General features: G+C 34.8%; 1 protein-coding gene and 1 pseudogene across 1 annotated transcript in view; one reads left to right on the forward strand and one right to left on the reverse strand.

Annotated features, from left to right (window-relative positions):
• Positions 1 to 17,392, forward strand: part of Myh15 (myosin heavy chain 15) — a 123,065-nt gene that overhangs the window by 75,150 nt on the left and 30,523 nt on the right. The window contains 4 exon segments of the mRNA XM_048803852.1: positions 3,009 to 3,141; positions 7,732 to 7,739; positions 14,707 to 14,798; positions 15,979 to 16,001. Coding sequence (XP_048659809.1) covers positions 3,009 to 3,141; positions 7,732 to 7,739; positions 14,707 to 14,798; positions 15,979 to 16,001 — 256 coding nt within the window.
• On the reverse strand, positions 9,429 to 9,980 carry LOC125616889 (annotated as a pseudogene).

Genomic DNA, 17,392 nt, shown 5'->3' on the forward strand with positions numbered 1-17,392 from the left:
ATTTTAAGAAGCAGCTTTGAGATGAATGTGCATTATTGCATTAACCTCCTCTTCCCTGATTTCAAAATTTACTGTTTTTCTCTGTTTAAATTAGAAATCCTTTTGACAGTACAACTCTTTGCATTCTATATCCCTGTACAGGCCAACTTTAGATAAGTACACATATTGTCTTTTACGAATCCTGCTTTGGAAAATACTTTATAAATTGAAAACACTGGGGCTTGGGTTGTGGCTCAGTGGTAGAGCACTCGCCTCGCATGTGCAAGACCCTGGGTTCGAATCTCAGCACCACATAAAAATAAATGAGTGAAATAAAGGTATTGTGTCCAACTACAACTAAAATAATAAACGTTTTAAAAAAAAAAAGAAAACACTGTGCCTATGGTTAGAGTGTCTATGGATAACCACCACATGAAGGTTTGTCTAAGGGAAAGTCCCATTGCCGCCATGCCCCAATTTTCCTATGTCTAAGGACAGGTGCTTGGACAAATCCCTGAACCTATTAGCCCAAAAGCCCAGGTGGGCTGACCACTCACAGATATGCACAGCCCAGTGGACTCTCACGACATGGGCCTCTCCTGAAAACTGTAGAATCTTTTGCTCCTTTTCTTATTATTTCCTAATACCATTGACTATGTGGGTTTATAGAGATCTGGGCCCTTTCATTTTTTGCAAGTAGGGGCATAACATAATGTATTCAGGGTCACAACCAGAAGTCCCATTTTTCACATGTGAATATGTTTATTCTGGTTTGTTTAAAGGTTTATTTTTATTGAAAACATCATGGAATAAAGATGCTTCACATAGTTATTGCATTTGTATCCAGTGGCTGCTGGGATCTAGGATTTGTGGCAATTCATGTCAACTCCTACTGAAGTCCATTCATCCTTAACATTTGACCCTTTTACTATTTTTTGTTTTGTTTTGTATCTACAAAGGCCATTTCAGTTCAAATCCCAATTCTGACCCTGATTAGCTGTATAAATTTGAACAAGATATTTAGCCTCTCTGATGCTCAGTTTTCTAATTTATAAAACAGAGAAAGATGAACTCTTGTGAGCTATTGTGAGGGATAAAGTGTGTGCCAATTTTTGCTTTCGAAGTCACTTTCAGAAGTGAGAGAAAACATTCAACATTCAAAATATAATTAGAAACTGCAGAAAACCTAAAAAAACATTGCATTTATCACTACAATAGCCTTTTCTGCTTGTGAGTGAATAACTGAACACACCTGGCGTCACCTCTGTGCTGCTGATGAATGAGAACCTGGTCATCAAATCTCTGCCAGGTCTGGATTCACAACCACCAAAAAGCTTGTATGCACCATGGGACATCTGCAACCTGGAACCACATGGCATTCTTCTAAATGAGCATGTACCAAAATTGGTTCTTCACTTCTTTGTTAATCAGTGGGAAGCATCTTGGCCAAGTTAGAAAAACAAATTTGGAGGCTAGCATTTATGAGGAAAATTTGTGACATTACTAAACACTGTGGGCTTGTTGTCCAACCTCTCACTAAAGTCTGTGTACTAGCCATTATTAAGAGCATGTTGTGTGTCAAGCATTGTATTAGAAATGTAAGAGCATGTAAGGTAGCAGTCTTTCACAGGATGTTTAGAATGCTCATCATTGTAAGCTTAAAGAGAACAGTCTTAACATACTGTGGGCTCCAACTAGAGATGGCCAAGGTCTTTGCTGACTCAGAAGTTTCCCAGAGGACTTTTAAACATTCCTGGCCTTTGGACAATATTATTTCATAATAATTAGGCTAATAGCTGGGCTTACCACCAGCTTTCACCCTTTCACTATGTCTCACAGTTTTCTCAATGTCATGTGTGCAATTCTTTCTTTCTCTCCATATTGGTACCCTTTCTTTGTAAAGATAAGAATTAACACACATAAAAAGCCCAGAAGAGCACTGGATATACAATAAGTACCCAATAATGTTAGCTGCTGCTGCTGCTGTTATTGTTCTTTGTGTCATCATCCATTATCATCAATATGGGGGCAGATGAAAGGTATTCAGAGATAATTTGCAGATTAGTTTCACAAAACAGCTATATAAGATCTAAAGAACCATGGAAGTCAACCAATGTAATTTTGCCATTTCTGGCTGTATAAATTATAAGATTTAAATTACAGTTAATTCCTAGGTAAAAGGGGACATCCCCATATAGCCTACATTTGGCAATTTAGTTCAGTCTGAGAATCTTGAGTCTCAAAATTATTTGCATGAGTTTTCATAGTGTGACAGTCTAGTCACTTTATGGGTTACCTAAACCAGGCAAAAATGCAAAAGCCAATGGCATATTTTTTTCTTCAAGCATGAAAAGTCAATTCTGAGAAGTTGAAGTTTGAGATTCAAGTGTTAGTCCAACTGGGTTATCTTGACTCAGCAGCGTAAGTGATCAGAAGAATGCAATTGCTTTGTCAGCTCAAATTTGTTATTAGGTTTTTGCAACTCAGATCCATCTACTTTATCCTAGCCCACTTGGCCAGTTCCCTAGGTTTTTTTCCTTCCTTCCTTCCTTCCTTCTTTCCCTCCCTATACACCTTCCTGCTTGTTCATTGAGGCTCTATTATGTTGTAGACCTTGTTCAAGGTGCTAGAGACCTGTGATCAAGCAGAATTTCTACCCTCATGAAACATTCTAGTGAGAGTAAAAGTTGAATATATAATATGATATACTATCAGAAAAGAATTATGTGTGACACCTCATTAGTGTTTGACATGTTTCCTTCTCCAGAAGAGTAAAGAATCCTGGAGAGGCTCCAAATACCCTAGGAGTTGGATTGCTTCCCTACACCTATAATGTGAACTAGTTTTGATTTCTTAGAGGCCCGTACCCTTTTCTGTACATTTGTTATACGTGCTTAAATTAGATGTGGTTTCCCAAAGCTGACTGAGATCTTTACTACAGAAGAGCTCCTACAGGTCCTCGTGCCAACCACTCCCTCCTTCCTCAAGCAGCTAATGAGCATGACTAACCCTTCTTTCTTAACTTACAGACTAATGCTGAGAGAGACTGTAGTCTGTATGAAGAGCCCTTGAATGAAGCAAATGCAAAACTAGATGAGGCAACTCAGGTGGCCGATGACTTGACTGCACAGAAGACAAAGCTACAGAGAGAGGTAAGTGAATGTGCTGCCTCACATGTGAGTAATCCTCACACCCACGAGACTCACGGAGGCACAATTGGGATGATAATTACCCACAGACTGGATGGGCATCCACAGACTCTAGTGGATGAATATACCTCTGCATTACCCTGTCCACAGATACACTTCTGTCTGGAAAGGGTCACCTCTTTGGTGCTTCAGGAGGCTCTGCCCAGAAGAAAAGCACTGTGCCACTGACAAGCTCAAAGGGTCATAGGGGCTATCTACATTGTCTAGTAGGCATGAATTCTTTACAACTTCTGCATTGAATGGGCACTATTGCTAACTTTTAGTGAAGAACCTACATTAGTTTTACACTCAGTGAAAGTCAGAATCTGAACAATGGCCTACATAATTGGACTCCCATTATCTCTCTGGCCTCTTCTACTTGCTGCCTCTCTCCTTCTGCCTTAGCCACACTGAACTCTTTGCTTTGCCTTGAATACACCAGGTTCACTACCACCCTGGTGTCTAGGTCTAACAATTTCATCTGCCTGAAATACCTTGTTAATTCTGCAAAGTCTTGGAGATGAGGTTTAATCAAGTGGACATCTAGGGCAAGTCAGAATAGTCCCTTTGAGAAAGTGGCATTTGAGCACTGTCAACCTGTTCTCTACTTGTGCTTCTTTTTTCAGAATATTTGTTACACAAACTGTTTACTTGACCCAATTAGCTTATTCGTCTCTCTCTGTTTGATATAAACCCTAAGAGTGCATGATTCTTCATCTTGTTCATTGGTACATGCCTATCATCTAGAACATTGCCCGGCATGTACTGGTGCTCCGTATACATTTGATAAATTAGAAGTAGTAAAATGCCCTGTGCTTTATTCTTTACTATAAACCACTATTTATATACTTTCCCAATGTTTTTCATTTAATTTTCACTATATTGTAAGCTTTATTGTATCTTGCCTATTTAGTCATTTATAATGGCTGCTCCCCACCCTGTAAATAAACAGACAATAGTTTATTTAACGGACAATAGTTTATTTACCCTATCCCTGTAACTTGACTTTGCTATAAAGAGCATGTGGCTTCATGTTTGTCTGTAATTAGAATTATTTTTAGGAACATATTTTCAGAGATAGAATTCCTAAGTCAATGGAAATAAACAGTGTGTTATTGATTCTCAGAAGCACACACTATTAAATACAAAATGAAGGCCATTTGAGTTGTCTAACATTGTTCTGACACTGGACACCTCTTTTTCTATATGTTAACTCTAGAGTCAAGGTAAAATTAAAATGAGTTAGAAACTTGGAAATCTAGCCAAGGAAAGTGTTTTGGGTTCTAGCAAAGACACCAAATAGGACCCTTCTTAGATTGTCGGGAGGAAGTGTGACACTTGGTCTCTTTACAATCCCTCAGTTTGATCTTCTGTACCATTTAGTATGTCATGTGTGGACTCCACAGTCTAGAAACAAAGCCAGGGTATATTTGGATATCTGGGCCTGAAGAAAGTTCTGTACAAAAGTTGTTTTAATAGGCACTGACTGCTTCCTTCTAGTTATTGGCACTAATTTTCCACTCACTTTTTTGATGAGGAAATTGGTGGGTAAGTGAGTAAAATGAAAGTGGGTGTGAGATGTAATTCTACTTAGGATGCAGGACCTTTTTCTTCCTTTAATTCTTACCTTTACCTTTTGGCTTTTGTATAAATTAAATTTTAAGCATGTACTTACCCAAGCTCCCCGCTCTCCTTACAGGGTCCATTTCCAGACTTTTTAATATCTGCTGCTTTTCTGCTGTTATTACCAAAGTCTCTTTGTCATATGCTGTCCTCTTATACCCTGCTTCTAAAGGATACCAGTAGCACATATGATTGATTAAGCCATGTTAAATATGTGCTTGTTCTGTAATATAAATGATTTGTTGGTCTCAACATCCCAATAGATTTCTTCAGAATCCTTTTAAATATGATGTTTCACTCAAAGATTCTTTAAAGTTTGGTATCCCCAGGGTCCTCAGTATCTTTGGTGGGGTCTATGAGGTTAATGTTATTTCATCTTAGCACTTAGATGCTATTTGCTTTTTAAATTCTTTTGCCACTATATTGCTAGTGCAAAAGCATTGACAATTAAATCTTCTCTAGCCTTATTACAAATCCAGCCTGTAACACCATACTGCACTATTAATTAATGTATTCATTAATATGTACTCGAAGTTTAAAAAGAATGGCCTTAATGAAGCAGTACAAATTAATTGTATTACATTTCAACTCAGAGTATATGTCTTTTTAATATTCTGTGTGACAAAACAAGTCTGCATTAAGAACTTCTGTTTCATATTGAAGTAAGATGTGTGCTTTAGTGTGAGCTGAGCTAGTGGTTTTATTCAGGGAATATTACTTTAACTTGAAAGAACAATTGACAAACTGTGCTTATTCAGGCTTACATATTTGGCAGATATTTTCTCAAAAAGGAACAAAGTAAGCCTGTCACTTTGAGAAAAACAACTGACAGTGTTTGTTGCCAATAATAAAATGGGAACTTTTAGATGAGAAGTAGATTTCAGAAAGCATGAGTATGATGTCATGAGCTTGAGTTCTTAAAGACTTCTTTGATGAGATCAGTGGTGATGTTAACCAATATGATTTTTTTTTGGATACTGTACATGATATTGTGATTTACGAAAAGAGATACTGTAGACCCTTTTTATCTGTGGGGAATTCATTCTAAGACCCCTAGTAGACATCTCACACCATACATATCCCTATGTATATTATGTTGTGTTTTTTTCCTACTTAATGACTAACAGGCAGGTGGCACATACATGGTACATATGGTGAACAAAGAGATGATTTGTGTCCCTGGTGAGACAGAGTGGTACAGTGAGAAATTCCGTCACTGTACTCAGAATGGTGCACCATGGGAAACATGAATTGTTTATTTCTAGAATATTCCACATAGTGCTAACCAGAGTTGACCTTGGGTAACTAAACTCTCATCTCAGAAAGTAAATTCAAGGATAAAGAGGTGTGTGTGTGTGTTTAGTATTTGTTTCCTGACAGTAGACCTTAAATCCCTTAAAATCTCCAGAGTGTTAATAATGTCTTTTCTATGCTAATTAGGGGGCTAGGAGAAAGAGTTTGGGGGTTGTGGTGGTCACTAAATAGACCAAGGCATGATAAGAGGGTTGAAACTTTTATTCCCACCCCCAAACCCTGAGGAGGAGAGAAGTACTAAATGGTTGAGTTGATTACCAATGGCCAATTAAGTCAACCGTGCCTACACAATGTGGCTTCTATATAACCTAAAAGGACTAGGTTCCAGAATATCCTCATTGCTAAATATGTTCCTAAATGGCAGCCCTCCAGGAGAGGGCATGAGAACTCTGTTCCTTCCCACATACCTTGCCCTATGCATATCTTCCCTCTGGCTTTTCATCTGTATCTTTGGTAATACCCTTTATAATCCCAAATGTAAGTAATGTGTTTTCCTGATTTCTGTGAGCTGCTCTAGAAGATTAATTAAACCCAAGAAGAGGGTCATGGGAACCCTGATGCATTACCATTCAGTTACCCAAAGGTGCTTTATCACTGAGCCCCATCTCTAGCCATTTTTTATATTTTATTTAGTAACCAATAGGTTTTAATGTAACAGAGTAAAAATGTTCACTGATAGAGTTGGATTACATATTGAAATTAACCTTTAAGAAACTTTCGGGCTGGCGTTGTAGCTCAGTAGTGGAATGCTTGCCTCACATATATGATGCACTGGGTTCAATCCTTAGCACTACATAAAAATAAATGAAATAAAGGCATTGTGTCCATCTACAATTAAAAATGTTTTTTTTTTTTACAAAAAAGAAGCTTTCATTTATTGGTTTCTGGTGTTGTGTCAAATGATGGTCACAATCACATATAGAGACTATGAAAATATATTTCCCTTTTGTAACTAGGTACTGTAGGAGGTTGATTTTCTTTATATACATCAAACAAAACAATATATTATAGTAGATATAATATAAAAGCAAATATGAGACTCTTGCTGTCTTAAACCAGGGAATTATTTTTATATATATATATATATATATATATATATATATATATACACACACACACACACACACACACACATACATATACACACACACACACATATATATACATATATATATATACATATATATATATACATATATATATGTATATATATATACACACACACACACATACATACACACACATACATACATATATATGTATGTGTGTGTATAATATACATATAAAACAATGTCAAAACAAAAATGTTTGCTGGGTTTTGGAAATAACAATTTTTCCTATTTTTTGTTTATATTAACATGTTAGCATGTTTTGTATTATTTTAAAATAATAATTTTTTTAGAAAAGAATACTGTAGAAATGTTTTTTTAACACTGTCATTCCTTTTTCAGAACACAGTTGCTTGAAAGTATTCACATCAAAGTTTTTAAGGATTGCTTTTTGAGTAACTTAACATCCTGTACACATACTGCCACACAAAAGGCATTAAAACGGGATCAAGAACTATGATATATAAAACCCTCCTTTACTTATTTGTATAAAAATGCCATCCACACATCTAAATAAGTCTTAAAAGTTATCTGGAGGCTCTAAGTATTGTTTGCAAGGTAAAGAACTCTAATTTGGATTGCATAGATGATAAGAAAGCCAATATATAGATTACATTTTAAAAATAAGTACTTTTATATCGGGCAGAATATGCAATGAGAACTCTTAGAACCTAAAGCAGGGCACTTCAGTTGTTAAAATTAGGAGAGAAATGTTATTCTTTTGGTGATTCCAATCCCCCCACTAAATTTATCCCAAGCATTTTATTTCAGTCAGTTTTACAACATTTCTGTTTCTCCACAAGTAACTTCATAATTTTTACTTTAAAATGTCAAGTCATAAATTTTAAACTAAAAAGCAGCAGCAGTTCTTACTATACTCTGTAGTTTAAATGTGTCCCAGTATAGAAGCATAATTTCAATTAATCTGCTGACACTAACTTTTATAAAACTTACAAATATTTAAAACAAGGGGAACAGATTTTAGATAGTCTAGATTTAAAAAGCAGTTGCCTAGAAAATGGAGCCTCCATAACAAAAATGGAAATGTTATTGTCTGCTCATTATATTTCATTTAGTAGCTATATAAGAAAACAAGCTAATACCAAATATTTTTATATTTCTAATGGACATCCACTTTGAAAATAAATCTTAATTTTAATATTGATTTAGTTTCAAATATTTTTCTAACTACCTAGCTCTAATTAAATTCTATATCAGGTCATATTTTATGACTATAAGAAGCTTGTACTAGAACAATTATAAATATTTTAAAGAACTGGTATCCAAATCATTGGGCAAGCCATCTTAAAAACTTGAACATCTGCTAATTATCAACAGGTAATTGTTCTGAATTTTGAGGAACTTCAAAAGCCTCTTCTACTGATTTTCTTTCTTCATCCCACAAGTCTTACTGTTTTCAACCAAAAAAGATTTACAGGAATCAGAGCTTGTTAAATAGAATTGTATTAGTAACAATATTCATACCTCAGAAGATACTCAGTTTCCTCCACTTTGCTTGTTTAAAACCAGGCAGGTCTGAAAAGGTGGTTGAGACATTACACTAAAGATTTTCCTGGGTGTCCAGAAGTTTCCCAACATTCTTTTAGGATAAATGGAGGGGAACAAAACAGGAAAGAGGATCTTATCAGTCATCATAAAATACAGGCTCTGTATTTCTGAATAGAATTTTTACTGTTCTTCTTCTACTTTGCAAGTTACTCACATGACAAATAAGCACCCAAGTACCCCCAGCCAGAACAAAAGTCATTGTCTTTACATTAAAGATCTCTATCATCATTTTGTATCTCAGTTGACTGTAATTTCAGTTAATTTTTAAATAACTTTAGAACCAAGAAATGAAGTGCACCAAACAACACTTATGTAAAAGTGAACAAATTTTAAATATGGGCTAAAAATGACTATTATAGTGAGCTTGATTTAGAAAAATTAAAATTCTAAGTAAATGGGAAATTTCATAGTGGGGTTTCATGAAAATTTTTCTCTGTATACAACAGAATCATTAATAGAGTAGTGAGTCTTATTTGGAATGATCAAACAAAAAATAGAAAAATCACACTTTTCCTGTTTAAAAAAAAAAAGTTACACATTATATTCTGTAGGGGTAACTATTGTTCATGAAGAAATAAAGAAGTGATTGCTCTGTTGCACACCCAGGAACATCAGGGAATCTGAGCTCAGAGTGTTGTAAGAAGATCTAATGATTTTCTTCCTCTCCATCTTCACCATTTTGTTTCCTCTTCTTCACCCCAAAATATTCTTCTTCATCTTCTTCCTCCTCTTCTCTATCTTCAACATAGTCATCATCATCATCTTCCTGAATTTCTCCTTTTGATTCTCCTTTTTAGAGTGTGGTGCTTCATTATTTTCCTGATCAAATCCATTTAAGTGTATGATTTGCTGCTGCAATGCACACATATTTTCTCTGTAATCTTCTCTGACAGTTAAGAAACTCAAGACCTTTCAAATGTTAAAAATTTAAAAAGTTCCAGTGCACTGAGATTTTGATTTTGTTTCCACTCAGATTGAGGTAGGTAAAATTTGGATATTTCTCTGCCAGTACTTCCAAGTCTTCAAAAATTATGTTGTCAGTAAGTTTTAATTTTCTGTTTGTTTAAGGTGGGAAAGTGTGCCATGAATTTAGTTCTATGTTAGCTAGACTCAGAAATTTTAGAAATTTAAAAGTATCATTCAGACCTTCAATTTCTACATGAACACAGGCATTATCAAGGACTAAATATGAAAACATTTTAATAACCAAAGCAGGTTGTGAAAATAAATGCTCTCAAATAAGCATTCTCTACCTGAGAATTCATTCTAAGTATATTTATATAAAATTTGTATTTAAAGAGAATGAATAGTCCTTGTTTCCTATAGTCATTGAAATAATTTGAAAATTCTTGAGAAATTTATTATGCATTTATTTTTTCATTGTTGTTTTGATTTTTATTTCCTATTTTAATAATATAAAATATATAATTTATACAGGAGAAAATAAAATTTAACTTTTATTTGCTTGTTTTTAATTTGAACTTAAATTTACTTTTAATTATAAAAACAAAAATTGCACACATTTATTTGGATACCATGTGCTATTTTAATATATGTATGTGTTGTGTAACATATCTACTCAAATATTTTTCATTTCTTTATGAAAATACTCAAAATCCTTTCTTCTAAGTTTTTGAAATATATAGTACATTATTGTTATCTATAGTCATTTTATGTACCTCTTACTCCTATCTAACTATAATTTAGTACCCATTGAACAAACTATCCCCATGTCTTCTTCCTCCCCACTCTCTGCAGCCTCTGGTAACTAACATTCTACTCTCAACTTATGATTTCTGGGGGGTTTTTTAGGTGCTTTTTTTGTTGTGTTTTGGTTTTTTGTACTAGGGATGAAACCCATGGCTTCCCCCTGATGGACAAGCGTTCTACCATTGAGTTACATCCCCAACTCCAGTCCTGTACTCTCAACTTTTACTAGACAAACTTTTTTATTTTCCACATAAGAGTGCTGCAATAAATGTGTGAATGCAAATGTCTCTTCAACATACTGATTTCATTTTCTTTGGCTAGATACCAATTGTAGAATGCCTGGATCATTATGATAGTTCTATTTCTAATTTTTTGAGGAGCCCCCATACTATTTTCCATAATTGTTGGACTAATTTACATTTTCCCCAGTAAATACGTGATTTTCTTTTTTTGCATCCTCACCAGCACTTGTTAACTTTAAGTCTTTTTGATAATAATCATTTTTACTAGGGTAAGGTGACACGTCATAGTTTTGATTTACATTTTTCTGGTAATGATGTTAAACGTTTTTTCACAAACCCATTGCCATTTGTATATCCTCTTTTGAGAAATCTTTAGGTTTATTGCCCAATTTTTTAACCAGGATATTTGATATTTTGCTATTGAGTTTTTTTATCACTCAACAGGTATCAGTTTTTATAATATTGACTTTTCTCCTGTATCTCTGTCAATGAATTTTACACACATACACACACACACACACACACACACACACACACACCACAAAGTAAAAAAAGGCATGAATAATTATTATTTTTTCTCATTTCTTTTAGCTGTCAATACTACTGATTCTGAAGCTTGTTTAAGAGATGAAAACAGTTTTAGTGTATATTTTCTTTATCTTATGCTACAGCTTATTCTGTTCATGATCGTATTTATTTTTATGTCTTTTTAAATTTGTTCTAAATAATAATACATGACAGTAGAATGCATTTTGACACATCATGCATAAATGGAGTATTTTATCCCTCTTCTGGTTGTACATGATGTAGAATTATACCAGTCGTATAGTCATATATGTACATAGGGTAATAATGTCAGATTCATTCTACTGTCCTTCCTACTCGCATACCCCTCCCCTCCCTTCATTCCCTTCTACCTAATCCAAAATAACTCTATTCTTCCTTAGCTCCTTCCCACTTACTATGAATTAGCATCCACATATCTGAGAAAACATTTGACTTTTTCTTTTAAGGATTGGATTATTTTGCTTAGCATGATATTCTCCAGCTCCATCCATTTATTGACAAATGCCACAATTTCATTCTGCTTTAAGGCTGAGTAATATTCCCTTGTGTATATATACCACATTTTCTTTATCCTTTCATCTGTTGAAGGACACATAGGTTGATTCCATAGTTTAGCTATTGTGAGTTGAGCAGCTGTAAAAATTCATGTGGCTGTATCATTGTAGGCCCAAATCTTTACCATGTCATCCTAGGATCTGACTTCCTTAATAAGACTCCTAAAGCACAAAAAGTAAAATCAAAAATTAATAAATGGGATGCATTCAAACTAAAAAGCTTCTTCTCAGCAAAGAAAACAATTAAGAACTTGAACAGAGAGCCTACAGAATGGAAGAAAATCTTTACCACACACACCTCAGAGCATTAATCTCCAGGATATATAAAGAATTCAAAAAACTGAACACCAAAAAAACAAATAACTCATCAATAAATGGGCTAAGGAACTGAACAGACACTTCACGGAAGAAGAAATGCAATTGATCAACAAACATGAAAAAATGTTCAACATCTCTAGCAATTAGAGAAATGCAAATCAAAACTACTCTAAGATTTTGTCTCACTCCAGTTATAATGGCAATCATCAAGAATACAAACAACAATAAATGTTGGTGAGAATGTGGGGAAAAAGGTACTCTTATACATTGCTGGTGGGACTGCAAATTAGTGCAACCATTATGAAAAGTGGTATAGATATTCCTCAGTAAACTTGGAATGGAACCACCATTTGACCCAGCTATCCCACTCCTCAGTTTATACCCAAAGGATTTAAAATCAGCAAACAGTGACACTATTAAGTTTTTGAGTTCCTTAAATCCTTGTAATAAGCCTAAGGCCTGGACCTAATTCCATCTTCTTTCCTCATGTAGGAGACATCTCTCTCTAAACTGCTTGGAGTTCAGGGAAAGATGGCATAAATAACTCTTTCCTGTCTTTTTCAATGCTTCTTTTTTTTTTTTTTTTTAATGATTATACTAAAACCAGGAACTTTGGTCTTTCACTAGGCCTATATAACTCTTGTGAAAGTAGTTTGGTATGTGAATAGCTGTTCAAATTGCTGTTTTAAGTTTCTCTGCTATCATTTTAATATATTATTAAATATGATATTATTAATATAATAATAGTATTATGAAATAATCTCTTTGAGGTCTTCAATAATGTTTAAGCAGATAAAGAAATATCAAAAGGTCTGGGAACTGCTATTTTAGTCAGCTTTTTCCACTGCTATGACTATAGGACCCAATCTGAACAATTTTAAAGGAGAAAAAGTTTATTTGGAGGCTATGGTTTCTGAGGTCTCAATCCATAGACAGCCAGGTCCATTCCTTGGGGCTTAAGGTGAGGCTGAACCTCATGATGGAAGAGTATGGAGGAGGGAAGCAGTTCACATGGTGATCAGAGAGCAGAGAAAGAATCTACTCTCCAGATACAAATATTTCCCACAAAGCCACGTCCCCAGTGCTCACCTCTTCCAGATACGATCACTTAATCACATCAGAGGATTAATTCATTGATTGGGTTAATGCTCTCACAACCTAATCATTTCTTTTCTAAACTTTCTTACATTGTCTTACTTGTGAGCTTTTTGGAGGATGCTTCACATACAAACCATAACAACTGCTGCTTTAATGTTGAGAGCTTTAGAACTTGATAGAGCTTTAGAACTTGATCCTTCCTTTAATGATGAGAGCTTTAGAACTTGATAGTAGCAAGGGGGAAGTACAAAAACAAAAACAGGGACCTTTTATTGTTGTATTCATCGTACTATAAGAATAATTAGTTTTTACATGTTTTGCCTCAGCTTTTAATACCATTCCTAATAATCATTGTATTTCTACCCTGTGATAATAAAATAAATCAAGCAAAGAGCTAGAATGTATTAGAATTTCCCCCTCTCATGGTCACATTTGTTACCATTAAATGACTCTTATTCATTTAGCAATTCAATCTACAAAATACATTCACATCAGTTTTCAATATCAATTCTTTATTCCACCATTCTCTATCATAGGTTGAATCTGAAATGTCTCCCATAGGCCCATGGGTTAAAAGATTGGTCCCCAGCTTGACACCATTGGGATGTGATAAAAACATTAAGTATAATCTATTGGGAGGTCTTGAGGTCCTTGGGGCCACGCCCTTTTAGGGGATTGTCAGATCTTAGTACCTTTCTCCTCTTCTCTTTCACTTTCCAGCCATGAAATAAGCAATTTTGCTGTGCCACATGATCCCACCATGATTCGCTGCCTCCCTAAAAGCAATAGACCAACTAATGATGGGCTGAATTCTCTAAAATTGTAAACCAAAATAAATATTTTCCCTGCATAAGTTGATTATCTCAGGTACTTTTCATAGTAACAGAAAGCTGATTAATACATTAGCTTAATTTACAAATGAAGCAAAAATAAAATTACCTAAAAAATTATATATCCATAAATTGGGAGAGCCACATATAATAAATAAGGGAGTATGACAGAAGAAAGAGATAGTGATATTCTTATGGTAAGAACTTCATTTGAATCTATGATATTTGTCTCATGTTTAAGTGAGTTTCCCTGTTTCTTCCTTTACAAAATGAATAATATAATACTTTCATTACCAAGAAGTTGTGAGAATTAACCTAGATAACATGCATAAAGTACCTAGAGCATAGAAAGATTTTCAATAATAGTAGCTATTATCTGTTATTGACTCATACTGGTAAGACGTCAGTTCTGTTTTTAGGGTTCTCGTGTGTCCTTAGCAGATTTATTGCCATGGTTTTGATGATATTAGAATGCTTAGAGTCTTCCTAAATATCAAACAACTGTGGGTAGAAGTCATTTTGAGTGTCCTTAAAAATCAATAAGCCAATTAGAGGTGACAATCTCTTATTATTTTGTGAAATCTTTCTGTATTGTGTTCCTAAAGAGACTGGAAGAAAAGGGGGCTCTCATAAGCCAATTTACCAGGGAAAAGAGCACTTTTACTCAGTAAATTAAAGAACTGAGAGGGCAGCTAGAGTAGGAGATCAGGGTAACATACTTATTATTTCCTAACATTAATTGTGTTTTTAAGAAATTTTGTTCAAACACTTGTAATCCTAGCAGCTCAGAAGGCTGAGGCAGGGGGATCAAGGGTTCAAAGCCAGCATCAGCAACTTAGCAAGACCCTGTCTCTAAATAAAATATTAAAAATGGCTGGGGATACAGCTCAGTGGTAGAGCACCTCTGGGTTCTTACATACTCCACCCCCCAAAGAAAGATGAAGAGAAAGTGCTATAGATGTAATGGGGAAAAAAAAACATATTGGACCTTGTAAGTACTAGGAAGTGATCAAAATCACTTCTATAGTTTACCAAATTTAGAGTAAGCAATGTATATGCTTCCATTTTGCATTGTTAACTGAACAGAATGTCAGTAAGTCTCTATGAATTTGATTCTGAATTGCTCACTGAAAAGCATATAATTACACAGAAAAGTAGAATGGAAAAAAGTGGAGATGAGTTACCTAAATATTATTTTACTTTGAGTTGTAGAAAGTAGTCATTTTTTTCCTATGGAATAAATAATGTTAGCAGGTGACCCAAAGGAAAATTACTCTTTAGGGTGAAAGCAGAGTAAAAAGATGAAAGATGAATTTTTTAAGTTCAGGTGTTTCAGGCTAATTATTAGTTTATGTTCAAGTATCTTTTTACTATGACCCACAGTACCTCACTTATACATGATCTCACTAAAAGGCGCACACACACACACACACACACACACACACACACGGCCCGCTTGTGCAAGAAGGATTCCCACTGGTCTCTTCTCAAGAAAATTTTCACTCTAACTTCACTGAGCCTGAGATGGCTGTGGTCTTACAAGCTCTGAGATGCCCTCTCGGGAGCTTTATTTGTTTCACCCCTGTGATCAAAATAGCTAACAAGCAACATGGAAGAGGAAAAATTTATTTTGGCTTATGGTTTTAGAAGTTCAGTCCATGATTAGTGGGCTCCAAGGTAGAAATATCATGGAGGTAGAACATAGTAGAGGAAAGCTGCTCAGCCCATAGCAGCTGGGGAAGCAAAGAGATTGACAAACAAGCTAGGGACAAGATATAGCCCCAAAGGGCATGCTTCCAAAGACTACTTTCTCCAGCCACACCCACTTGCCTACAGTTAAGAAATTGGCAAAGAATCAGAACAGGCATTCCTTTAAGGAAGAAAAGCAAAGGGCAAACAAGTTTGTGAAAACATGCTAGGCATATCACCTCATAGTTCATTCAAATTATTAATTCATCAAATGGATTGATTCACTGATGAGGTCAAAGCTCTCATAATCCATCATTACCTAAAAACCCCACTTCAGAACCTTGCTGCATGGATGACCAAGCTTCTAGCACATGGACTTTATGGAGGACATTCTACATACAAACCATAACAATTATTGTACAATATTGTTCTCTCATTCTACTTCATTTCTATATCACATATAAGTTTTTTATTTATTTTAATTAGGTATATATGACAGCAGAATACATTTTGATTAATTGTATACAATTTCAGCACAATTTTTCATTTCTCTGGTTGTACACCTTGTAGCATCGCACCATATGTGCAGTCATACATGTACCTAGGGTAATGATGTTCATCTCATTCTATCATTTTTCCTGCCCTATTCCCCCTTCCTTTTGCCCAATTAAAGTTCCACCATCCTTCTCTTTCCTCCTCCTTCCCCATTATGGATCAGCATCCACTTATCAGAGAAAAAATTCAGCCTTTGGTTTTGGGGGGATTGGCTTACTTTGCTTAGCATGTTATTCTTCAACCCCATCCATTTACCTGCAAATGTCATAATTTTATTCTCTTTTAATACTGAGTAAGATTCCATTGTGTATATATACTACAGTTTATTTATACATTCATCTATTGAGTGGCATCTAGGTTGGTTCCACAGTTTAGCTATTATGAATTGAGCTGCTATAAACATTGATGTGGCTGCAGTATTATAGTATGCTGATTTTAAGTCCTTTGGGTACAGAACGAAGAGTGAGTTAACTTGTTTCAAATGATGGTTCCATTTCTTTCCTTTGAATCTCCATGTCTTCCTCTATCCCAATAAATCTTACATTTTGTCTTTTGATGCTATCCCATAATTCTTGGATGTTCTGTTCATAGTTTCTTATCATCCTCACTGAGTGGTCAACTTTATTTTCAAAATTGTACATTTTGTCTTCATTGTGTAATGATCTGTCTTCCAAGTGACCTAGTCTGTTGGTGATGCTTTCTATTGAGTTTTTTAATTTGGTTTATTTTTTACTTATTTTCAAGAATTTATGATTTTTTTCAGAATCTTTATATATTGAAGTAATCTTTTGCTACCTGTATTTACTCCTTTATCTCTTTGTTGGTGTGATCAATGGTTGCCTGTATTTGTTCCCTTATCTCTTTGTTGGTGTGATCAATGGTTACCTGTATTTGTTCTCTTATCTCTTTGTTGGAGAGATCAATTTTTGCCTGTATTTGATCACTTAGGGCATTCTTTTTATTTTGCAGATCATTTTAATTATGTAAATTCTGAACTCCTTCTCTGACATTTCATCAATTGCTCTGTCCATGGATTCATTATTGTAG

This window comes from Marmota marmota, unplaced genomic scaffold (genome assembly GCF_001458135.2).
Source record: "Marmota marmota marmota unplaced genomic scaffold, marMar, whole genome shotgun sequence".
NCBI classification, from domain to species: Eukaryota; Metazoa; Chordata; class Mammalia; order Rodentia; family Sciuridae; genus Marmota; species Marmota marmota.